At 32.2% G+C, this 27,748-nt stretch overlaps 2 protein-coding genes across 2 annotated transcripts; both read right to left on the reverse strand.

Moving 5' to 3' along the window:
• Nucleotides 1-1,172: 1,172 nt before the first annotated feature.
• On the reverse strand, nt 1,173-2,515 carry LOC139526591 (ficolin-2-like; the record flags this gene model as incomplete). The annotated part of the gene is made up of 2 exons (XM_071321750.1): nt 1,173-1,618; nt 2,359-2,515. Coding segments are annotated over 2 exons (405 nt in total), but the record flags the coding sequence as incomplete, so codon positions are not given.
• Nucleotides 2,383-26,491, reverse strand: LOC139528321 (fibroleukin-like). Its single transcript, XM_071324256.1, has 4 exons — nt 25,711-26,491; nt 20,898-21,037; nt 19,459-19,555; nt 2,383-2,523 (listed from the first exon to the last, which is right to left on the reverse strand). The coding sequence occupies exons 1-4, from the start codon at nt 26,288-26,290 to the stop codon at nt 2,516-2,518; spliced, it is 825 nt and encodes a 274-aa protein (XP_071180357.1). The 5' UTR covers nt 26,291-26,491; the 3' UTR covers nt 2,383-2,515.
• Between the last annotated feature and the right edge of the window lie 1,257 nt (nt 26,492-27,748).

Here is a 27,748-nt window from a genome sequence, read left to right on the forward strand (position 1 = left end):
TGTTGTTTTTGGTTTTCTTTTAAACGGAGTTGTTTGTCTTTCTTTGACTTGTAAATGACCAGTATAAAAATATTAAACACGTGTCAAACATTTTAAATGCCTTTATTTACATTAATTCGGCTTTCATCTTCCATAGCCAAGGGTTACGATTCAGTCCCCTTCTTCTCACCTTTGGTGACTAAGATAGATGTCAGAAACACGTGGTATTGATTTCTATTGGTCGCGGTTGTTCTTGCCTGCATCCAATCAAGCATCACTTTCAAAATAGTAATGTGCACGTGTTAATAAGGAAAACATAAATTAACATTGCAACGTGCTGACCGAGTAACAAGTCTTGACCCCAAAAATGTAGAACGATTTTTGGTAACAATTTAAAGACAGGGTATGTTCCTCGGGTAAATGTTGGGATGCTACTTATAGTTTCAGTCCCTGCTTCACGAAATTATTATGAAAACACTAGACTTTAACATTGTACACCTCTACACCGAAGATAGCCCAAGCCTGCAATTGGTCAAGAAAGATGTAGAAATGGGCGTGATTTATTAAACTCCGGTAGACGGCTTAATCTGCCAAGGTTGGAGGGATGGGGACTGGATCGTAACATATGGCTAGCAAAGATGCAGTATTCATTTTTATGAGTATGCGTCCGGAGCGATGTCTGTTTCCTACAGTAAACAGAAATTGCGCTGGACACACAATCATGAACGTCTCATGAACGTATTACTGTACTCACAGTTTTCATATTAAACTAAACAATAGCAGCGTAATTGTCACAGGTGTAATGGGTTATTTGATTTTACTTTTATAGAAAAGTCATTATGGTATGCTTGCTAATGATACAACTCTTTACAAGAGACCACATGACAGAGAAATTAGCGACTATAGATCTTCAACAATAACCAAAGCCGATACAGCATTGTAAACTATAGAAAGCCACGAAATGACAAATGTAAAACGAGAAAACTAACGGCATAATTTATGTATAAAATAATGAACGAAAAACAAATATGTAACACAGCAACAAACGACAACTTATAAATTACAGGCTCCTGACTTGGAACATGTACATACAGAATGTCATGAATATGGTAGGGTTAAATATTTATGCGGGCGCCCCTAACCTTAAACAGTGGTTTAACAGTACAACACAAGAACAACTATAAAAATCAGCTGAAAATGCTTTACTCATCAGATGGATACATATAGAAATACGTCTTACAAAACCGCAGAGTGAACGAGACTGGGTACTTGTACATCCCAACAAAACAACACTAAGTGCAAATCTGAGAATATTTTTTTACTTATAATATGATCAAAGTATTTAAATTAATGAACTGACATAGCAAATCATTTCGATGTTTATTCTACAGTTAATTCAATTTCCTTATCATCATAACAGTCGATTTCATTGAATGATATGTTCTCTTCCAGTTCCACCAATAAAGACCTTGTGAGCTCTGCTTGCCTCCTTTTACATACCGTCCATTCAAATTTGCATAGGTGCAATCCTTGTACCACCAGGCACCGTATCGATTAACCGCACAATTAGGTGACCACAGGTCATTATCTCTGTCCTTTGTACTAAAACTCATTCCGTTACTATACGTCATACTATCTCCTATTAAAATAATTGAAATTATATATTAGAGCTACGCAAGAATTATATTACATAATCTTGATTGTATGTGGGTTTTTATGCGGGAAAAACTTTCTCATACAATTCAATAAAAAAAATGTTTCAATTTGCTTTTAATTTATCCAGGCCAAAGCATTTTTTTAAGTCTTTTCATAGTTATCGAAGGTACTAGGATTATAATTTAATACGCCAGACGCGCGTTTCGTCTACATAAGACTCATCAGTGACGCTCATATCAAAATATTTATAAAGCCAAACAATTCAAAGTTGAAGAGCATTGAGGATCCAAAATTCCAAAAAGTTGTGCCAAATACGGCTAAGGAAATCTATGCCTGGAATAAGAAAATCCTTAGTTTTTCTAAAAATGTATTCATATAAGTCTGTCGTGTATTCGAATACAAAACCAAATCATAAATGCATCGACATTACTTAAACAATAGCGTAATTCTAATCAACGTCTGTCGATGTTAGAATATTCTTTTTTAACAATTTATCAAATAACATAACATAAGATATTGCATTAAGTGTATTGAGAGTATCATATACATAAGTTTTAGCTGTCAAAATAATTTTGAATTCATCATTATGTTATGTATTTATTCCCCTATATACAGTAGGGAAACGTTTCAACTTGCCAATGGTTTTTCTGAATCCACAAAGCAGGTACTAATAGAAATTGAAGAAATATAAACATATCTGTTTTAATTTAATTGTTTACTCACCGGAATTCCCGCTATAGCCACCAACTTTCAGTTTATATTTGGTTGTAACATTTCCAACTAAGAACGATGAATATTTCGCGAACAGTTTGTTCCCATTGAAATCTGACATATCTACTCTAAGTTCATATTTTCCTTGCGATGTCAATTTATTTATCTTTCAGTTACCTGAAAAGTAGGTGAGTGTTATGCTCAATGTATTAAATAAATGACATAAAAATAGTTTATCATGAATAAAAAGTATAACTGTCAGACCAAACTACAACCGTTTTAATAAGTTTTATAAGGCATGTCAAAATATTAATATAACTAACTGTCCGAAAACAGTGATTGTGATTACTAGAACAAAAATGTTTACATATAGTGTCACAAAAATTCTCATCAATGTCTAAAAGTACACATTAGAATTCCAATTAATACTGTTTAAAATCCAGAACAATTCAGAATTCCAATATATGCTGGTAGAAATTGGATATTCAACTTTTGAATAGGTGGATTCCGGAATGTTTTTCATGAATACTAAAGCAAGTCATAATAAAAGAAATATTTTTTTTATCTTAATTTTTGTATATTCTGTAAACAAATTTCTTTCGTTTTTTGCAATTAGTGTTGCGTATCTAGCAAAATGGGTCAAAATCACCAAGATAACAACAGTGATAGTTAAATATTTGTAAAATTTAAATAAAAGTGAAAGACGACAAGAGACTCATTCAAATCTTCATTACAGTCTGTTTAAAAATTAACAATTTAAATTATTTTAGCAGATATTAACAGCGACAGTTTTATTTAAACATCACAATACCACAGAAGAAAATTAATGTGATGAATATGAATTATTTCCTGAAATAAGAATTTGAAATATAAACATGTTCATCAAACTCCAAATAAAATGCGAATTCATATGTAAATTCGATTCAACTTAGTCCGCTGACAATTTGTTAACATAGACTCACATTAATTTGATATCTAAATTTGTTTATTCTGTTATATATAAAGTCCAAATAACTAGGATATAATGCAGCGGAGCTAACTTAAAATTCACCTTAATTATAAAGAAAGAAACTTCAGTTATATCATTTTAAAGAATTTTATTTCGTATTAGAATAGTTTTCTTTTCATTTCCCCCGTATTGTACCCTATAATCCCAAGGCAACATTAAGGACCATTCTAACCATTTACTCGCTAAAAGCATTATTTATTAACAGTAAAATATTTACTTCAATAAGAACGTGAATAGAGTTTATTTAGATTTATGTTTTAAGTCATTGGATACGCATGATATTAATTCTTAGAACATACTCACGCAATCTCGTCCAATAGAAATTTAGTATTTACATTTCATAGTACATGCATATGGCTTTACATGAAATAATATACGTGATTTACTTTTGATTTTATATTACAGTCCTTTTATGATTAGTGTGACAAGTCTTGCTAGTAGTCATATCGAAAAACTACAAACATAACTACTGGACTGATGATTTCCAATAATTTTTGTTAGTTAATCTGTTCGTTTAGTACCGCTTCATGTTCCAAAAGGATTACATAATTTGGTTTGATTATTCAATCAACACCTGATTGCAAGAGAAAAAAAAAGACAAACAATTCAATTCAATTCTTTATTACTTTAAGCACATTATGCTTATCAGTTCAATAAATACAAATACATTTCTATAACACAACATGACAAAACACATCAGAGAAGCAAATACATATCAAATATTGACCAATAACAGGTCGGTCCTATGATTAAGTGCATTCAACAAGAATTTACACAAATTACGCAAATCTTTTTCATTTTCAGTGCTGAGAAGTTGCACTAATTTGAATGACGATGGGCGTCTATAATAATAAGGTTTTAAAAAACGCTCCTTAAGTCTCTATAGCATTCACATTTTAAAACAAAATGGACTTCATCTTCAGTGATATTAAAAGTACAAAGAATACACTTTCTATATAACCTATTTACTCCATGATAACGGACTACTTCAACAAACAAATGATGAGAAGACAATCTAAGGCGAGGTAAATACACTCTAAAATTCATATGTTTAGTTAGATAATTCTGTAAACATACATTATTGATAATATATTTATATAAATAACACTTTGATGAAACGTTCAGTTGATCATTCAAAGTCTGTTTTGCTTGATCATATATCCTTATTTTTACAAATAATAATAAATTTGTATCAATAATCAAATTGTCTTGGTTATACCAGATTTCATTTAAACCTAAGTTAAATAATAATTGTTGTAGTTGATTAATACAACTGCTTCTAATATTACAGAAATTATACAGTTGATCCCTATCGCAGTTTTTAAGAATACAGTTGCTTGTGGATAACAATTTCAACCAGTACTTCACTATTTTGTACATTCTAAAATATATCAAACGATATCTACCCAATTCAAAATAAACCATAACATTTGTTGTACATTGTTTGACACCTAATATGTTTTTGCAAAAATCAAGTTGTATTTTGTCAATATTTGGAGCTTTATGGAAGCCCCATATTTCACAACCATAACATAAAAAAATACTGCTAATGTAAGTATCAAATAAATTCAAATATGTAAAAACATTCAAATACAATGACAAAACCTTCGACTTAAACCAAAAAAAGCTTTTCTTCTTTGCTCAGCTAAATGTTTTTAAGCTTTAACAAATTTACCGTTAAAATTTAACAGTACACCAAGGTAACAATATTTATCCACTGTTTCAAAAGCATTGCCATCATAGTACCTAATTTCTTCGTCTTTTACAAAACCTCTGTTTCTAATTACCATAATTTTTGTTTTGGAAATATTTACAGTCAAACCTCATTTTCAAGTATATAATAATAATGTGTCTAACATATATATCTTGCAAGCCAATAACTGAATCAGAAAATAAACTAATATCATCAGCACACATAAGTAAAAATAATGACAAATTTTGCACTTCATATGGTATATTACTATAACGTAGAAATTCCATTTCAAAGTCATTTACATATAACGAAAAAAGTAAAGGAGAAAGAACTTCCCCTTGCATGAGACCAACTGAACTTGTAAACTGCTCAGAATAAAAACCATCAACTTCACACATACTTTTACTGTAGAATACATTGATTTAAAAACAGACAGTGATTTGCCTGTTAAACCAACTCTTGATAGTTCCAACCATAAGTTAAGTCTGGTTACGGAGTCAAATGCCTGTTTGTAGTTATTTTTTTTTTGAAAAGTGCTTTCTGAACGATTGTCAACAAAGAATAAATTGCATCAACAGTGCTGCTACCCGGGCGAAATCCAAATTGCGCATCTGTAATAATACCATTATTCTCAGACCCCTTTATTAGTCTTGAATTTATAATAGATGTAAACAGTTTCGCTAAATTACTGACTAAACTGATTCCACGATAGTTCGCTGGATCGGACGAGTTGCCTTTTCTTTTAAACAGGAATTAACACTGCGAGTGCCCAAGATTTTGGAAAATATTCTGATGCTAATATCTTATTGAAAATTTCCTCTAGGAATGGTAGCAGAATATCCTTAAATTCAATGAACAACTTGTTAAATGTACCATCAATACCATGATTTTTACCACGTTTAGGGTTAGAAGTACAGAATTTCATCCCTTGTAATAATTTTAGCAAATTCATCATATGTTGTGTAGGAAACGGTCTCTGGAGTATTGACTGTCAGATTAAATGATCGAAGAATTCTGAAAGTGACACATCAGAAGTTTTGACTCTCTTCTTTTGAAACAGTTTGTAATCTTTCTTTGGGTCACTATTACGCAATGTAGCTATAATATCACCCTCTTGAAGCTTATATTTTCGTTTTAGTTTATTTTCTAAAAGCTTGTATTGTCTTATAGACATGATTAATATTTGATGATTTTCAACATTTTTGTTTCTATTAAATGTATACAAAGAACTAATATAGATAGATCGAAGTCTTTTGCACTCGTAGTTAAACCATGGTTTGTTATCTTTATATCGGGTCGTCTTACTACGGGTACGGTCACAAGTATTATTTGAATTATGTAAGTGACAAAAGAATAGTGAAATAATGTCCATCAAATTGGAAGTAAACGATTCAACATAATTGTCAATACCATCTTGGGATTTTTCAATATCAGAAAATACTATCTGGCTAAAGGAACCACTGTTTAACGTTAAAAACTCATAACACTGATCTTTTAGCTCTTCTTTCCATCGGTTACTATTATATGAGTTGTTTGACGTACAACTGTTACGCTCAAGCTCTTGTGAATCGTGCAATATGCACCGCAAGCGAACATGTAAAGCCGCGCGGTCACTATAACAAGTGAAGTTACAAACAATTAACTGGTCTATAATGTGTAAAAAGTCATATGGAGCCAATAAGTAGTCCACAACAATCATTCCCCGGGAACCACAAAATGTATAGTCATTAGCTAAGCCATCCTTATGCCGACCTTTCAAAATACGTAGACCAGTGCTTCTACACATATTTAACAATTTTAACCCGAACTCATTAGTACTTTGATCTGGATTTCTTCTTACTGATAGATTTGTGTTACTTAAATACACACAAATATGGTTTAAACTATCAAAAATGGGCCCACATACATTGTCATTTATTATAAAATCATTAACTATAGCAGTACTTGCATTCATATCACCTAGTAAAAATACTCTTGACGTTTCGGATGAATATTTTCAACAGAATTTAACAAATCATAGAATAAATCACAATTATACATTTTATAATAATTTGAATAGGCTGGAGACACATATACATTTACACATCCAATAAAATAATCAAACCCACAAGTTGATATATCTCTTGACACCTTGAGCCATATAATTGTATAGTTCTGAATATCAACTACTTCAACATACTTTGCAAAACAGTTTTTTATTAACAAATATAGTCCTCCGCCTTGTTTATATTTACTTTTTAGGGACTGGCTTACAAATATAACCATCTACAATATCATTAAATGACTTATCAATCCAACACTCAGACAAAATAACAATATCATGTTTTAATGTAAGATAAACAATTTGGCTCATTAAGTTTTTCATGTAAACCACCATTAATGTTCCAATACAAAAAGTTAATAAAAATGATTCTTCTCGATGTGTCCTAGTCTGGACCTGCGTGCATATCTGCTAACACTTCAAAGCGGGATCCACTAGAAGAGCCATCACTCACTGACGATTTACTAGGTTTTATACTTGAAACGCTCGGTGTTTTTTTCGGCCACTGAAAACCCTGGACCCTACAATGTTTCCGACATTATATCCCCTGACTGATCACGACGTGTAATTTTGACTAGCTCGTTTGATTTAACCACAGTCTGCTCACCATCAATAAAAAGTTTATCTTATTAAACGAAACTCTTTTACCTGCCTCCTTTGCTTTATACACAGGAAATAATAGTTTACGTTTTTCATGTATAGCTTTCGGAAAGTGTCAGAATTGAAATGGTTGCCTCTTTTAATTTTCGAGAGTTTTGACGTAAAGTGTCCCTTTGTTGACTTTTTATTTTTTCAATACACATGAACATATTGCAGTACCTATATAAAACTAGTGGATCTAAAGAGCCTGTGTCGCTCACCTTGGTATATGGCATATTCAACAAAGAACACTCTCGAACATTGTAGACGATATCAGAATTCATGACAAAAATATGTTTTGTGGATCTTGTATTGCTGATCATTTAGTCTGTTTAATGTCACTTTTTTCCTTAGTATTTGCTCAAATCACAAAAGAGGATAACAACATTCATTATTTAAGGGCAATCATTCTTACAAAGAATGACGGTCTACTAATTATATCGGCAAAATTTTACTTGATAGTAGAACTTGTCTTGTTAATCATTTTTGTGAATTAAGTAAATAATTATTGTTTACATTTCGTAACATATGAAGCAAAACACAAAGAAACAATATTGTTAAAATCGTCATTAAAGTGTATTATATCCAATAAGGAGTCGTTGAACGATTTCCTCCTTATTTTCTTAATTATAGATCTTATCTTGCTGATGATTTTTGCTTATTTCAGTTTTTAACTATCTATTATTATTTTTAAGAACTAAAGCAAAAAAGCAAATATTTTTTAAAATCGTCCTCAAAGACTTATAACTATTATGAGAAGTAGACCAAACTATGCAGACGTATTTGTAGAACTTGTCATATATTTGCATTTTAAAGTTTCACTCTTTTTGTTATAGTTTCAAGATAATAGGCAAAAATTAACAAAAATAGTAAAATTTGTCATTTAAGGTAGCACAATACAAAGATTTTTTTAATTCTAATCACTAACCTTTGAAATGCTGTAACTTTCTTATGAATGCATAGAAAATAATAAAAGAGGTATATATAGATAGATAAAAGAATAATCTTTTAAATGAATGCAATATTTTTATTATGCAATCATTATGTAATCAATTATTATTTAATTAGTGGCAAAATCTGGGTAAGTTCACTTGAATGAATTTAGCTCTATCATCTCTTTAACTATACAGAAAATTTTAACAAAATCTTAATCAACACATCATGGGCTTCAAACGGGTGTCTCAGATTGTCTCTATGGTATTCTATTCTCTCATAAATCTCTAATTAGTGTAAACATCCTGACCACATAAAAGAAGATAATGTTAAATTAGGTGTAAAATTTGTTCTATACACTCTATCTGAAATCTGAGACACCCTTTTGTAGATAATGGCCATAGGAACAACATATCATAAAATCAACCCTCTAGGGATACCTATGCAGAAGCTAATTTCATTTGAAAGTGGAAATTTGGTGAAAAATATTTTAGACACAGTTAACATTATAATTGGTTACATAATTGTTGCATTAATTTAAAAGAGTAATCTGTTAGCTATCAAAAACTACCACTATTATAAATTTTCAAGCGTTATTAAGAAAGTTACAGCATTTTAAAACTTGGGAGTTGGAGTTATAAAATCTTTGTATTGTGCTACCTTAAGGGAAATAATTCGTCAGATAGTTTGAAAGTTTATAAACAATTGGTAGAGCTTAACATTTTGAACATGTTTGACCTTGACAGATTTTTTCTCTTTATAACAATTTAAAAAATAATAGGCCTTTAAGGCCAGGTGAGCTAATAAGGAGATATGGTATGATTGTCAATAAGAAAACCAGAGTTGCTAATACGTGGATGCAAGCTATTATAGCTTATAGGCAACCGTAACGCGTTCAACAATTAATACGACAAACGCATACCATTTAGTCGGCTTCAAAAGGCCCATACATGAGAATTATGCAACAATTCAATTGAGAAACCTTAATTCAGGATAAATTTGTAATAGGAATTCCATTAATTTCTTATCATCCATTGTTATGAAAAAATTCATAACAAATTTATTAGCAAGGTAAGTTAAACAAGTGAGTACATTTTTAGTGAGTTTATTTCATGTTGACATTTGATAAGGACTGGAAAACGTGAAAATGTACTGTTGTTGTGTATATAGGTACTATGATGATAAGGGGTATTATTGGTTTTTTTTCTATCTTTCTATTATGTTGCAATCAAGTTTGAGTGAATAATTAAACTAAACAAGAATATCTTGAAGTACACGGAGCGCAACTTAACGAACTGGTAAAGATTAGATTTACTCACAAAAATTAATTATGTAAAAGTAATCCAATGAGGATGCGGTGTGTCAGTGTAAGATCACCAAAAAGGCTAGAGAACAGAGGATAATCTTACATTGATACATCAAGTCCGAATGTTATAACTATTGAACATCCCTTAGAGAAAAAACGCCACACAATTATATAATACACTTTATATATTAGCATGAACCCTTTATGAATTCGGGACATTAAGTTTAAATATGTTAAACTTACAAATAGTTTATATCCAGTCGAATTGGTGTAGGGCTATGATTTGTGGGTTGATGTGCTTGAGGTCTTGAGGTCTATTTCCAGAACAAACACTGGATTTATTAACATGCATTTTGATAGTAAGTCCTTTAAGGATAAATACACCTAAGCTTTATTGTGCATTTGATATTCTCACCAAAATATAACCTAACAAATGAAAGACTGCAGAACAATGAAACTCAGACTAGGGTAACTTCGTAGGGTTGATTTTGCTCAGATCACCTGTAGCAGATCAAAGAAACTAGCATTAAAGTCAATTATCAGTCCAGTTGTTATGTTTAAAGTCTTTCTATACGACTTCTAGCAAGACTTGTCACCCTCATATTATAACGATTGTAATTAACAGTGAACTGCAATATTAACCACCCTTACACAGTTCTCAAACCCCTGCGGCAATTTCCAGAGGAAATGAGCAGAAGAAAACAAATCATGGCTTCTGTTGTTCGTCTAATTATTTTGAATTAAAGCAAGATAATAAAATTATATAACGTTTTGATATTGCATAATTTGGATCTCTTGGTTGATTTTCGTAAGTGAAGCGAAAAAATATAAAAAGGTGCAATATTAATTAATAAACTCATTATAGATACCAGGACTTAATTTTGTATATACGCACGGCAGACACTCGGCTAACCGAGAGATTGGTCGGTTAATCTATATTCAGTATGCGGCTTTATCGGCGGTTGGTCTGTTAATCGGGTTGGCTAAAGTCTGTTAATCAGGTGTTATCGAGAAAATAATTGAAAGTTCAGCATGTTTCATTGTATAACTTTCTAAATATATTTTCATTATAAAAAGTATTCATGTCTAACAAAACAATTCAATGTACTGAATTCAGTGGTGTAATTATTATTTTTCTAGCTTCGATGTACGATCTATAAAATGAAAAGGTGGGTTACTCATCAATAAATGTATACACATTTTACACACATAAAATGTACACAAAATGACACATTGGTTAAATTTACTTGCATTCAATATTTTGAACATCGAAAAAAGAAAGGCATTATGTTTGTTAACCATATTGATATCATTGTGTGAAAAATCTACACGAAAATCTGTATTTTGGTGACATAAATCAATCTTTATTTAAAACCTGGGGTCTGTTGTTCAACTTGTGATTAAACTAATCATATGATTAATTTTAATCAGTCGTTAAAAGTTAATCGGATGATTAGTAAATGCAATGATTAAATTGCGTTGTTCAACTTATTTTAATCATTGTATTTACTAATCATTCGATTAATTTTTAATCATATGATTAAATTTGGGTAGTTAGCAAGTGTTTCCCACAATGCATTATAAATCAGGGCCTACAAAACTTCCTTTGATGCATTAAATTATAACATTCTTCTTTTAAACTGGTTTTCATGTTTGGGTGCCAATAATTATTGAATAAATATCTTATAACATATTCATGTTTTTTCTTATGGAAACATAAAAATATTTTAGATATGTTTCCAGTTCAAAATGAAATATGCTTGAATGAAAAAATAGTTTCAGTGAATGCACTACTGATTAAGTAATCTCAAATTCAAAAGTAATATGCATTTATTTACCATGAAAATGGTTTCGGGTGCATTTTGTAATAATCAGCATTTGCATTCCACTTTAAGTTATGACTAGGGCCAGAGTTTTTCATGTTATTGCTAAAAAATCTTGGTATCTGAAATGATGAGGTCATGCAGGTGGTCGAAAAACCAACATTCATGCAATGAATAACTTGAAATCAGTTTGTTTCTTAATTATATTAAAAAATTTCAGTCGTTGTTGAAATAGTCTTATCATGCAACATGTGACTGTTCTAACTCAGAAGCAATGTCAGAGATTGTCTTCGGTCCTCAATCAAAATGCATCATTCATGACCATGATTTTAATGCCGGAATTTGGTGTCTGCATGACAACAACGACAGTGTCCATGATTGCAATGATAATTCAGTTGAAGTCTTTGTTTTTACATAATGATTCCTCCAAATATCTGTTAAAGTATTTTTTGTTAGTTAAGTCATACCTTCTACACATGCGAAAGATACGCTTTTGTTTATAAATGACGAAATAATTTGGAATAACGATCTCCATTGACGCGTATGTGAAGGGTGCTTTCTTTCACGTCCGCATTTTATCAAGTATGGCATGCCAAGTTAACATTTCAGATCATTTTTACTGATGGTGTAGATCGCAATAAATAACAGAACTGTAATCGATTGCAGTTCACACTGCAAAAGAAGATACAGTGTGACAATTTTAAATATTCACTTGTGCAAGTGTAATGGCACAGTCCGAGAACCTTTTCAATGATTTGTATGCCCCACCTACGATAGTAGAGGGGCATTATGTTTTCTGGTCTGTGCGTCCGTTCGTCCGTCCGTTCGTCCGTCCGTCCGTCCGTCCGTCTGTCTGTCTGTCTGTTCGTCCGTCTGTCCCGCTTCAGGTTAAAGTTTTTGGTCAAGGTAGTTTTTGATGAAGTTGAAGTCCAATTGACTTCAAACTTGGTACACATGTTCCCTTTGATATGATCTTTTTAATTTTAATGCCAAATTAAAGATTTTACCCGAATTTCACGGTCCACTGAACATAGAAAATGATAGTGCGAGTGGGGCATTCGTGTACTGAGGACACATTCTTGTTTAAAACTGAAATAACAAATTGTTAGTTCTAGAAATTTTCATAAAGGGGGAGGGGCACTGACTGCCTTAGAGGGGGCCCGCTCCAATCATGCTACAGTGATTCCCTTTATATAATCAACCAAATTTTTTCCACAAAAGGGGGAGGGGGCCTGGGCCCCTGAAAACACCTCTGAAATAGTTCGTTCTGATGTTGTACTGTTATACCACTGTCCCAGGTTAGGGGAAGGGTTGCGATCCCGCTAACATGTTTAACCCCGCCACATTATTTATGTATGTGCCTGTCCCCAGTCAGGAGCCTGTAATTCAGTGGTTGTCGTTTGTTTATGTGTTCCATATTTGTTTTTCGTTCATTTTTTTATATATATATAAATAAGGCCGTTAGTTTTCTCGTTTGAATTGTCTACATTGTCTTATCGGGGCCTTTTATAGCTGACTATGCGGTATGGGCTTTGCTAATACTAAATATAAAGACAAGAAGATGTGGCATGACTGTCAAAGAGACAATTCCCTATCGGGAACCAAAAGATGTAGTAGTTAACAGATATAATATTGGTCACCGTATGGCCTTCAACAGTGAGCAAAACTCACATCGAAGCATAAGCTATAAAAGACCTATAGATATGACAAATCAAGGCAGTAAAACAATTCAAAATAGAAATCAAAAGGCCTTATATATATTCATGAACAAAACTAAGAACGTAAAACAATAATATATATAGCAACAAACGACATGCAACAACTGAATTAAAGGCACATCCAAATGCGGATTAACGGTATACAAGTAGAAGATGTTTATTTTGTCCCTATTGGCCCGAGAACACAGTTATTTCGTAGAGCATTTCTTTTAGACAATAAATTCAAATTTAAAAAATTGCACCTACTCTTTCTCAAAAAGATTTTTACAGTGTAGTGTACTACTAGTGAGACAAATAAGATCAAATTAATAGACACTTCTACCAGCTCTAAATGACAGCTTCCGACGTAATAAAAATTGACCTTTTTAAACTGACCAAATCACTACTTAACATAAAGATTCAGCACCCAAATTTTTATAACATGTAATAACAGCCCCTACTTAATATTTCATGCATTAGATATCAAGAAATAAATTGTGAAAGTGTATCAAATACAAATGCAAGTTATACACTGTTCACTGTAGGGACTAACTAACGAAAATCAAACTCAAAGGACGATAACTGTGTCCTTGAACCTATTGTGTGGTCTTTTTTCCATTTGATGAGATTGTGCTACAACCGAACAACAAAGATGGCTGCTCACTGTGAATAAAATAACTATGAATTATGATTATGTATCATTCTATGTTTGTGGCAAAAAGTTTAGCTTCTTGTTTGAAATACATTCTCTTATTAAATTGTTCTCCGTTATATAAAGGCATGAAGTATTTGCCACTGGATTTTAACATGATAATTCACAAGATAACAAAAGAAAGGAAGAAAGACCAATCACAATTTGTCTATTTTTTTTATTTTTAAATTAAACTGAAAAAAGATAAACCTTTCAAATAAGATAAACCTTTCAAATAAAAAGTTCTTTATATAAAAATATTCCCTGGATGTGGAACTTTTGCTCCCTCTATTTTCAACACTAGAAATGAGGTTTTCCTGTGTACTTAAACTTCAAACCTTGCTTTCTAACTGATCTATTCAAGGACGTCATGACTGACAACAAGTGTCTTTATAAAAAAAAAAAAAAAATCTTCAGTGTCGTTATACGCATGCATGTTGTCTGCTTGAAGTTGATCCCCACCCGGACAGAAAGAAATAGCCCAACTCAAAGATGTTTATTATTAATATATTCCTGCATCAAGTTATTTTTCACCTTGGGCTTACATAAGAATAAATACAGAATATAGAAAGTGAAACTAAAATTGAAAACATAAAGTCTGAAGTCACATAGAAGAGAAATAGATTTATGTTTTTTTTGGGGGGAAAACAGCCGGTGCCAGGGTTACCCTCTGTGTGTTCAAATATGCATGCCATATTTGCCACTGCCCCATGTCTGTTTTATGAATTCTGACCCTAAATTTTCCATCTGTTACAATTGCCAAGAATTCCTCTCTCAAAACTCCGGTGGACCTCCTACTGCACCCATTACCTTGATCCATTCGTAGATTTGATCCATTGTAAAGTGAAATTAATTTATGAAAGAGGGACGAAAGATACCAAAGGGACAGTCAAACTCATAAATCGAAAATAAACTGACAACGCCATGGCCAAAAATGAAAAAGACAAACAGACAACAATAGCACACACAACATAGAAAACTGAAGAATAAGCAACACGAACCCCATCAAAAACTAGGGGTTATCTCAGGTGCTCCGGAACATGACCTGCATGTACGTGTCGCCACTGAAGACCACAACAATATAACAAATGGTCAATATAAATTATCCGTGTTATTTTCTCTATGAGATATTTGCATGCTCTTCATTTTTTAATATTGATGCAATTTATGATCATTTATACTTATCATTTCTTACTCGGACTAACCAGAGAAGCATCTATAGATGAGTTAGAAGTTAAAAAAATCAAAGATATATTCTGTGATGATCTGGAAAAACAAGCACTAGTCACATAAATCATACATTGTTGTACCTCTCTCCCAACGGTGGTATAATACTTCTTTTGAAATATATCTGACACTCGAATATGAGATTTCCTAGATTCTAAAATTTAAACAGGTGCTTGTTTTTGTATATTGTGTCAGATAAAAAAATATGAAACATTTTATTGATTCAGTCTCTTAATAACCTAATCAGTAATACATGTAATATTAAACACTGATGGCAGTATATTTTCATTATAAATATTTGCAGTTGCGGATCCTAGGCCTAAGGGGGAGTCCCCTTTTATTTGACAATCAAAGTTTTTGAAAGGCGACGTGAGGTTTGAAACAACTCTTTTAATCTGGGCTACGTTGGAACCCCCCAAAATGGCTGGATCCACCCATGATTTGGATCCTCATAGCTCATAAGCTTTACTAAATGGGAAAACAATATACACTGTTTAAAAACTCCGTGTAAAGATAAAAATCCTAAGGTCCGAGATATACGGGGACGAATTCACCCATCATAATTTACCTGCGTAAACAGTTAGGACTAGGTCAAGGGCGCTAATGAAACTGAAAGTGCTAATATTTGAACTTCGAAAATGGGGAAATTAGCAAAGACTTGCTTTGAAAATCAATTATGGCCTGTACATTAATGCTATGGTAACATTATTTATTTATGAAAGCTGTTCGTCATAATTTGCTGAATGGTTCCGCACAATAACATGTGGCCCGTCTCAGCGTACGTTTAGTTTTTTTGCAATCAACACTGTCACTGAGCGGTAAAATACAAACGAAAAACTGCCGAAATGTGCAATTTCTCTCTGTTATCAAATGCCCATTGTATGTGTGCGTCCTATCCTTCGCCCTATCTTGTCAAATCTCTTTCCAATTTATGTTTTGAACTCAACTCCTAGCAACTATATTGTGTTTCTTTCAAATATTAAGGTATTTTATGGCTGAAATCTCTTTCCAGGAGCTAAATATCTCTTAAACGCCTCATATTTCGAGGATAAAATAATTTTTGCATTGATACAGCAGCCATCTTGGATGCTTTAATCATATGATTAAAATTTAATACACCTCAAAGAGGTGGATTAAGTTTAACGACAGTTTTAGCCTTTTTAACGCAGCGTTAAAATTAACGACAAGTTGAACAACACACTAATCATATGATTAATTTTAATCGAATGATTAAGAAATTTTAACGACGCGTTAGCCCTAACGACAAGTTGAACAACAGGCCCCTGGTCTGTTAATGGGTCGGATGTATAAAACCCGGTCTGTTAATTGGTCTGTTAAGAGTTATGAATGGCAACAAAAGTATAATTTTATTGCTATATGGGGTGTTATCGAATCAACTGAGTAGGCGCAAGACGAGCGGCTAAAATATACGAAAACAATACATGAGCAATGAAACATAACATACACGGAAACAACAGATGAAATTGAAATTGATAAAAATGGTTTCAAAAAGTGTAATAATAAAGTAATATTAATTTCATCCAAGAATGATCGCATATATCATGTTGATTCTGTTTAATTGTCATGATTGACACACATTTGTCATCTACATTGGTAATCAGTATATAAATCAGAGATAAACGTCGTAATGTAACTAAACATGAGTAAGTAAAATATATTAGGATGACAAAATATGAAAAATAAAGAAAGAATAATGAGTAAGATAGATAAAATGTAGAAACAAATGACATAATAATTTAAAGAATACAGATATAAACAATACCCCCAATCCGGACCCTCATGGTATACACGAGAATCTGGATGGAAACGCAGAATATAGAATAATATATAAGGACAGTAGAGAGTGATACATTGCTAAAAACAAGAGAAAAATAATACTTGTTTAAGAATACACACATGAAACACCGATGGTTGTTGAAACAGTAACGGAATGCGATGTACTTAAATTGGTGACAAATTCTAGAAGTTTACATGCGGACAACTATGGTGGCAGGTTAATGACATTTTGAGTTTTAGAACTTTCGCCTTACATATTCTATATGGCGAAAACGCAAAATTGCGAAGTCGAAAACGCGAAAACGCAAAACCGATTTCTCGTTTTCGACTTCGCGTTTTCACGTTTTCGACTTCGCGATTTCGCCTTTTCGCGAATTCGCGTTTTCGCCCTATAGAATATGAAAGGCGAAATCGCGAAAACGCGAAATGGACTTCACCGGCCACCATAGACAACTGTAGTTCTCCTCTGCACTTATGTAGAAAGGAACTAAACGGAATAAAATGAATTGAAACTTAAAATAACCAAATGTAGCTGCATTCGCTCCTTTCCGTTTACTTCTTTAGAGTGATTTGTAAACAACATATGATTAAGTAATAGAAGAAAAGAACCAATTGGATGATGCTGACGAATTAGGGTTTAACGTCCAGTGACAAATGTCATGTTCATATGTGAACGAGAACACGTTATATGTACCCTGTGTTGTATTAGAAAGACACTTTCAGTCGGAAATGAAAACGTGCTACTTCGAACAGACACAAAAATTAAGGCTGATTGAAAGCGTCAATAAAAAATTCATGCATATTCCAGAGGCCCATCCATATCACGCTATATTGAAGTGACACACCCTTCAATAAAATGCAAAGAAAGTCAAATAAAAATGCTCTTTCTAGGATAATTTGGCACCGTATTGTCATTTTTGTGTACTCAAGAACATCTCATTCTTAAATTTTTCAAGGGGAAAATATAAAGGTAGCAAAATTATTGTCGTGGCTAAATAACTCTTAACTGACACAATTTCAATTGTCCAACCCATTAACAGACTTTATTCCCATAATTTTCACTAAAACGTGGTATTATTCACGTTATTTTACAATTATGAAATATTTACTAATGTCAATTTATTTTTTAGAACCACAGTACTATTTTTTGTCCTTTAAATGATATCTAAATTTGTTTGTTTCGCCTTTTATTAAAAAAAATGCTATGCATATAAGCATAAATACTACATACTTGCGCGACGCCTTTTAGTTTTACTGAAAACTGAGCAGACTAAGAAATGTTTTTACAAGTGCAAAATGTTCTTTGATAGATATCATTTTGTCAGACACTTTTCTTTTTTTGATTTGGTTCTTATAACATGCCAAAAATCTGTATATTTAATAGAGTTTAACATTAAATTAAGCGTTTTACTCTTAACAGACGTATAACCAACCCGATTAACAGACCAATCGCCCATATAGCCGCATACTCAATATAGATTAACCGACCAATCTCTCGGTTAGCCGAGTGTCGGCCGTGATACGCCAGACGCGCGTTTCGTCCACAAAAGATTTTCTCAAGTAAATTTTACACATTCAGATCTGTTTGTTGGATATAATGTATTATTTCCTATGACACGTGATCATTAAATACATACATCTTGCACAGGTGACCCACACCACGTCACCAAAAAAATCAAAGTTTTTCGGATTTGGTCTTAATGTACATCCCATACTAATATTAGTCATTAGAGCTATGTTCATCATTGTTCATAATGCTTTTAGTTCAAATGTGTGGTTTGCTGGGTTCCTTTGTTTTTATAATTTGTTAAAGCAATATAATTATTATTGAACAAACATGTTTACGAACAAAGCAAGCAAATCAACCAAATATTTAAACTACAATCATTAGGGGAATACCTGTAATGGGCAAATACTGTATTAACATTAGACACAATATACCGAAAGAAATACTGGTGACATTCGAAAGAGAAGACGACATGCTTAATCTTTCGACGGATTTTTTGAATAATCAACATTAAATGAGAACATTTTATTAAAAAAACAACAAGATTATGAGATCTTAATATGTTGTTACTTCTTGTTTAGGATTCAAGCTTAATTTACAACTAACTAAAATTTTAATTAAGTTTATGTAATTCAAGGACAGCTTTGTCTCCGGCACACCGACATTAAATCACTGACTCGTACATGCGTTGATAGTTGGAGGACAATGATTTGACATGACTAATATTAAAAGTTTTAAAACATATCTACCTAACCAGAATTCCGCCTCTAGATCTCCAAATCCATTTTCATAGGCTTCCCATCCTCTGTAAAAATCTGTCTTCCCGTTTATTCTTCTCTGAAACACCTAACAAAACATTTCGTAAAAAATAAACATTAAAATTGTCTTTTTAATGTTATGAAGATAAATATATATACTTGAGAAAATGCGTGTATTGAAACTGTTCTCAGGGGAATGAAACTGTAAGTAAGATAGAGCAGATTGAAGAAGCATAATTTGATTTGGTGAAAACTAGTGTTTTGCTACTTTAATGAATTTTGCAATATACATCTAATAGATGTAATCTGCGTTATGCGATTTCTGTTATCATAGGGAACATAATACAAAGGGTGCACACAGCTTTGAGTAATTGCTACTTTGTATGCTCACTGAATAAATTTACAACAATGATTTCATTCATTCGACGGCTAATCTTGTTAAATGTTTTAATTTACCTACTAGAATTTGTAATGTAGAATCAACTTCCGAAAAAATAAAAAAAACAAAACAGTGTTGCAAGTGAACAAAAAAGTCAACTTTTTGTCAAATTTTCATCCTTTTATATTTATCCACTGTGTCTTTAACACGAGACACGTGTACGTATTTAGATGGTTTTTTTTTATATATCATAATGTGGACAGCGATCATGATTTTGATATTCAATGGAGAAATAAAAATATTTGACAAAATTCTAATGCATTTGCGATTCTGGATTAAAGTACATTTGTAAAACAAACTTTCACATCTGACAGTTGTTTGAAAATTTATAATATAATATGAAACCGTGTCATATAATTCATCTGAAATTTTCGAACTTTTTTTATGAATCTTGAAATTGTGACATATTCTTGCCGCTCCGCTCTGCCACTCATGACATACATAGTAACCCTTCTTCCTAATCGTGTTATCATGTCAAAATGAGAATTGGCAAATGAGCTGAATGTTAAGGATGACGCGCTCTTATTAAACAAGACAGTACAATGTATTACAACAAAGGCACACGTATTGTGAAACAAAATGATAACAATTTATTATACATAAAAAATTACATAATTATGTAGCAAGACGCACAATAAATAAAGTAGCGATAGCATACACACAATAATTGAAGTGTTTATATAAGTTGGTTAGGAGGATAAAAATCGTTTCTATTTCTTTTAAAAAAAGTTGTTCTATTCATTTCATAACAAATAAACGCTAAATAATTCCATGTATCATACATACAAACAAACGCTAATTGATGTTACTTTGAAAACTATCTCCTTTCCTCGTTTGTTGCTTTCAGAAATTAGTTAAATTGTATCAGTTTATTACTTAAAATATATATCTAGTGGTTATTTTAACATCCGTATCAATTTCGGAATAGCTTTAAGTGTCATAAATGTATATGTTGAGTGAACTCGAATAAACTCTCAACAAGATTAATTACCGTCCAGCCGCCGTTGTCAATCTCATAATCACAGTAGACGTCAAATCCAAATTCTGAATGATTTGGATATATCTTGTAGATTCCGTTTCCTTTTTTTGTTTTCACATCTTTACAGTCAAGAGGACGTTTGATGGACTTCTCTGTGGAAATAAACACATATGTACTTTTTTTTTATTAGAATTATATTTACTAACCCCCAAACTATATTATAATAAATGTTAAAAGTTGGAAAAAAATAGCACTGTCGATATAGACGTGTAACGAAAGTAGCCCTGTAAAATTAAATCTAGGATTACATCGGGTATACAGTTGTCAGAATTTCAGTATCATTAATATTTACTTTAATATTTGATTTCATCGCAGAGTGATCCAGGTTATGATAATATGTCATTTATATGTATTTAAAAACCTATACTAAAATGTTCAAATGCACAGCTCAAAATCTGACGCTTTTTTAAGAAATCAAACTTCGGGTTTCATTAAATACAAAAACTTACAGTTTAACATTAATCCCATGATAAATACAAGTATTGAACTTTGGACGCCAGACGAGCGATTCGTCTACACAATACGTAACAAACCAGTCAAAACGGTAATTCAAATTAAATTTATATTAGGACTTGCTTCATACATTCGATAAATCAGATAATTTGTGTTACCAAAATTAATATGAAATACTTATTGTAATATAATTTTTGTTCTACATTTATTAGTCCTCTCCTGTGTCAGTTAAACATTTTGCGGACCGGAAATATATTTTCTTACAAACACATACTCGTCCTAAGCTAGAAACGAATTCTATCTAGTAGCATGATAAGTCTAGCGAGTTAAACAATTTCCAACCATTTCTTATGTTGTCTTGGTACATCACTTTTCCGATTAAATTACCCCAGGTTAATTAAAGGTTACACGCTCACAGACATGTTTTAGGAGATATTTGGGATCCCGTTAACATGTTTAATCTCCCCACATGCTGCATCCATGTATATATTCGAAATCAGGAGCATTTAATGCAGTGGTTGTGGATTGTTACTGGATAACATATTTGTTTCACGTTCATTTTTATACATTAATTAAGCCGTTATATTTCTCGTTTTCATTTGGGTGCCTTTAATAGTTTACTGTTCAAGACGGGATTTGCTCATTGTTTAAGGCCGAACGGTGACCCCCTAGCTGTTAATTTCTTTGTTATTTGGTCTCTTGTTATGAGTCTCATTAGCATTCATACCACATCTTCCTTTATTATATTAAACAATTTTTGGTTTCTAAAATATTTTGAACTTGAGCATTACTGAAGAGACGTATACTGTCGAGATGCGCCCCTGGATCAGCACACTTCTTGTCGTTAAAATTATAAAGAAGATTTTTTCAAAATGTTATACTCTAGTTCATGGAAAGCTTGTTTGCGACCTAGAATTCTGAGTGGGTCAAGCGTTTAATTAAAATCCATGCGAGAATATGCGAGATTTGGATAAACTGGGGCAAAGTCATATTATATGGTACACTTCAATATTCGGTGTTTATTAGGACGCCCGCCGCTTTCCCGTTTACCTGTGAAGTCGTTAAGTGTCATCTGTTTTTGTGTTTATGTTTATGTTTAATAAAGCAAAATAATAAATGTTGTGAAAAATTTCGAGACCCAGTGTTTGAAATTTATGGGAGAAAATTGAGAACGAAATTTGAAAGAATGCTTGCAAATAACCAAATCGACATGTTTGATAAAGAAGGAACAAGGGCCTTCAAGTCCTCGAAGCTGTTAAGAACTTTGAGGAAGTTTATGTGCAGAAATATCATCTTTGGCGATTGAAAATAATTTCCAGAAACATGCTGGCGTAATGGCATTATTGCCAAAACAGTATATCATACAACGGTGACACTACATAATCAATTCTCTTTAGTTTATCTCGGGCGGATATAGATAAACAATTTAAACCATATGATTGTCATGTAAAACGGGGCTTTTTGAAAAGTTGTTGCTAACACATAGTCGATATCATGAATGATATTTTTAAAGCGAGTTTTGCTATTTTGCCGGTCTTAATTATGATAAACATAGAAGTATAGAAATTAAGAATAGACAAAAAATATAGAAACATGCACTTCAATAAGAAATCTTTATGGAACTATGTCTTCTTAAGACTTTAAACATTTATACAAAACGTGTATATTAAAATTGATATTCTATACAGTCTCCGAAAACAAGTCTTTTTAAAACATTTTTAAAATGTAAAATATTAGAATTGATACTAGTACATTTTTTTGAATGGAAGTGTAAAAAAAATCATTCTTTAAAAACAATATATAATACACATGAACGAAGCATATAAAAAAATCGACATTCTGATTAAAATTTAAAAAAAAATCCTAGTAGTTCTGAAACTTAAAGTAACACCCAACAACCTCAAACTACTTTACGAGCGTTACAAAACCAGTGCCTTGTTTTTTGGTGATTTTTTGTCTGGCACCGGAAAGGTGCTCCCACTGCAGATCAACAATACTTGAACATAGCACATGGTTCTTTTTTTTTTGCACTTTTGCAAAATTTGCAGATATATATATTGCAGTATTCAAAATTCATAAAATAAATGCTGTCAATAGCTAGATTTCTATGCATCCATGCGTAAAATATTTTTTTATTTATCTTATAATATTTTATTGCACCATAGACTATAGATTATAATTAAAGTTTTATCTGGTTTTCACGAATTTTCATGAATTTGATAATCATAATTGAACTCGTTTCACGTTTCACGTTTCAACGTATTCCAAAACCGGCTGTAGCTCTTCGTATCATTTAAAAATCAAGTTTGTTTAATATCAAATTTGTTGTTTTACATTTTCGAACTTTCAATTTCAACAGAAATTAACGTATGTATAAAAAAAATAAGATGTGGTATGATTGCCAATGAGAGAACTCTCCACAAGAGACAAAAAAATATATACCTTCAGTGGAATATGCCTGCACAGTTTGGGATCCATCGAGCCAAAAAAAGATTAAATCATTGCAACAAGTTCAGGAAAGAGCAGCAAGATTTGTTCATAATAACTACTCAGACCGAACACCTGGCTATGTAACACACATGGTTAAATTACAATGGGAAAGCCTGAAGAACGTAGAAAAAACCAACAGACTATGTATGCTATTTAAAATCCAGCATGGGCTTATTGATATAGATAGACAACAATATCTAATACCCAATGACAGCCGGACCAGAGGTATAGGCCGCTTTTACCAAGAAAGAACAAAAACTGACACCTATGAACAGTCATTCTTCCCAAAGACGATCAGGGATTGGAATCAACTTCCAGCTAAAACAACATCAGGCGACTAGATGGAGGGTTTCAGAGCTGCTTTGAAAGCAGGCTCTGGAAGGCAGTGAACAGCATAGAGTGCATATAATTTTAATAGTAATTTGGCGAACGTTTTAAATGTATATAATTTTGAGAGGACTTGCTGCCTTGCCTAGCAATGTGCTAAGTTTTCGCGGGACCATACACATTCAGTATGAATTCGGTTTCTTTCTTGGAAGAACATGAAGAAGAAGAAGAAGAAATGACACAGAAATTAACAAATATAGGTCACCGTACGGCCTTCAGCAATATGCAAAGCCCATACCGAATAGTCACATATAAAATGCCCCGAAATGACAAAGGCAATGTAAAACAATTCATACGAACTATAAAAACAGTTGAAAAAGGCTTAACTCATCAGATGGATACAAATATCATACATCTAACAAAAACAGAGTGCATGCCTAATTAAATGAGTGCAGTGTACTTTAAGCAAAATTGAATGTCCAGTATGACAGGACGAACAAAAAGGACATCTATCCTAATTGTGCATAAAAAGTTTCCTTAAAAAAATATTTTTCAAATCGGAGCCACTGCCATAAAAATGTTATGTTTTTAATATTGTATAAATAGACTGTTCGTTAAACCTTGGAACAGGTCTAGTTATTAACCAAAATCTGCAAAATTGGAGACCGATTTGCAATTTAATGGTTACACTGTTTAATATAAAGAAAACTTGGTGATTTGTTGTATTATTCAAAATATCTAAACGAAAATATTGTTTTTGTTATTCGAATCATTTTTTCGTTAACGAGCTATTTAAGTAGAGATAACTCTTCTAGTAAAAAAAATATCAATTTTACTTGTATCAAGAACAAACACGGTGACATCAATTTTTCTGTTTAGTTTCTTTAAACATATTGTAAAACCTATCTTCTCACAAATTGTTTCAAAATTCTATCTTATAGATTTTTTTAGGCGCGCAAATGTGTTCTTTCATGAATAATCTTACCAAATTTAGGCAATTTTTTACGACTCATAGCTTTAAAAATAGCACGGAGACTTATACTTTTTAATATATTTTTGAAAATAGCATAGTAAAATCATTATTTTGGCAAAGAATAAGAAAATTCTGTCTCAAAAATTATCTACTTATGATTTACCTTTATACATTATACTTTACACTGGTAAAGAAGTCTGCAAGATACTTGGATTTGATTGCAAGGACTGTATGTTAAATATTTTAGTGTTAATGTATTAACCATTCTGATTCCTAATGTTTGGACAGACAAATAATAGTACAAAGACAAAACATAGAAATTAAAGACTAAGCAAACGAACCCCACAATACTCTGGGTGTGATCTCAGGTGTTCCGGAAGGGTAAGCAGATCTTGCTCTAAGTGTGTCATATATATATATGATTAGGATTGTTGTGTCCAGTGAATGTCGATCAATTTAAAAACAAATGCAATTGAAAAACCTGTAGGAAAAGAACCTCATCAATAAATTTGTAAATCTTACCATTTTCTCCATCTATCTTGCCAGCTAGTTCATTAATATATTCAGTTAGCTGATCGGTCAAATTTCTTTCAAAATAAGCCATTTGTGATTGCAAATTCACTTCCAGATCTTTCATTTTTGCTTCAACTGCATTACTTAAAAACTGCTTAGATTTCACAGTGTCTTCTACAGTTTTCATTTTTGCTTCAAGTGCATCACTTACAAACTGCTTAGATTTCACAGTGTCTTCTATAGTTTTAATTTTTTCTTCAAGTGCATCACTTACAAACTGCTTAGATTTCACAGTGTCTTCTATAGTTTTAATTTTTTCTTCAAGTGCATCACTTACAAACTGCTTAGATTTCACAGTGTCTTCTATATTTTTCATTTTTGCTTCAATTGTATCACTTACGAACTGCTTAACACGTTTGTTTGCTTTTGACATGTCAAGGGTCGCTACTAATGGAGCATTTTGATTATCAAGTAACTGAACCTCCACATCATCACTAGAATTTGGTGTGTCCGATGATACCAGCACACACAATGTGAATCCATAAATCAAAATTGTTAACATTATTATTTCTTCTTGGTTATGTTGCATGTGGCGTGTGTGACTGTTATAATAGCACTACCACTTTTTCATTTTTATACTTACATTTCTTCTCAAATATTTTTGTAAGTATTCCAATTACCTTGTTCTTCGTGTATCATAGCTTAATTAAAGCCAGCTGGTTTTTTCAATAGATGTTTACTTTCTCAGTTTTAGATGATTCGAATAATGTTTATGCTTCGTCGTAATTATGAGTCGGAAGAATAAACTATTTATTGAAATTTCCCTCTCCTCTTTCGTGAATGTTTGGAATAAAAAGATTATAATAATTATACAACCTACTTTATTTAAGGAGGGTAACATGTGTTGTTACAAAACTCATCACCGTAGGTCCTTCTGAATAACTCAAAATATAAAATAATATATATATATATATATATAATATACCTTTCTGGAGCATTTGAGATCGTCCCCAGTTTTTGGTGGGGTTCATGTGGCTAAGTTCTTATGTTTCTATGTTGTGTGTTGTGTACTACCGTATAACGGGTTATTTTCGCGGGTGCAAAATTTCGCTATTTTCATTGAAAAAGGTATACGGAAAAATTTTGGCGGTTATTATTTTGGCAGATTCAAAACTTTAATCAATACCTTTGCATGTGTCCTTTTAAATTGGCGGAATTTATTTCGGCGAGTTCATTCTATCTGCGAAAATAAGCGAAAATGTATACCCTGCGAAAATAACCAGCTATACGGTATTATTTGTCTGTTTGTCTTTTTTCTTTTTTAGCCATGGCGTTGTCAGTTTTTTTCAATCCATGAGTTTGAATGTCCCTCTGGTATCTTTCACCCCACTTTTATACATAAACATCAATACGAGCAAACAACTATGCAAACAAATATTGAAAAAAACCATAGAGATTAAGTGTTTCGTCATTAAAAAATCCCTATAAAGAGTAAAGAAAATATTGACTTTTCGACTATAGCTAAATGTAATGTGACAAACTTTCGATTGGTCCAGTTGGAAGGCAAACGCCTGAATCTGACAGATAGAGGTCAATTTGTCGACAAAAAAAGAACCCGAATGTAAAATGTTTACGCCCACAAACAGCGCCACCTATAATTTTTTCTGCGGCATCTTTGAGAACGATGTCCCATTCTGTAGTAAATTAAAACATTAAATTAACTAAAACATAGAAAAGTAAGTGTAAAACACAAATTGGAAGATATATTTGCAGATGACTGTTTATGCATGATACGCTGGCAATGTGCGCAATGTCCTTTAATCCAAGACTGAAAATTAGTTTGTTTCCTACGTCAAGATGGCGGATTTCAATGTTTACATTTTTTCACCTATTTATAATCTGACACAAATTCGTATCCAATCATTTATTAGCAATTTTATTATTGATCTTTGAAGATCATCCAATTAAATTTGCCGTTAGAAAGTGGCTACACGTTACCAGCCGTCGTTACAAAGTAGCCATGTGTTTTGTGGGGATACCTTGGGAA

This window comes from Mytilus edulis, chromosome 6 (assembly GCF_963676685.1).
Source record: "Mytilus edulis chromosome 6, xbMytEdul2.2, whole genome shotgun sequence".
Taxonomy (NCBI): Eukaryota; Metazoa; Mollusca; class Bivalvia; order Mytilida; family Mytilidae; genus Mytilus; species Mytilus edulis.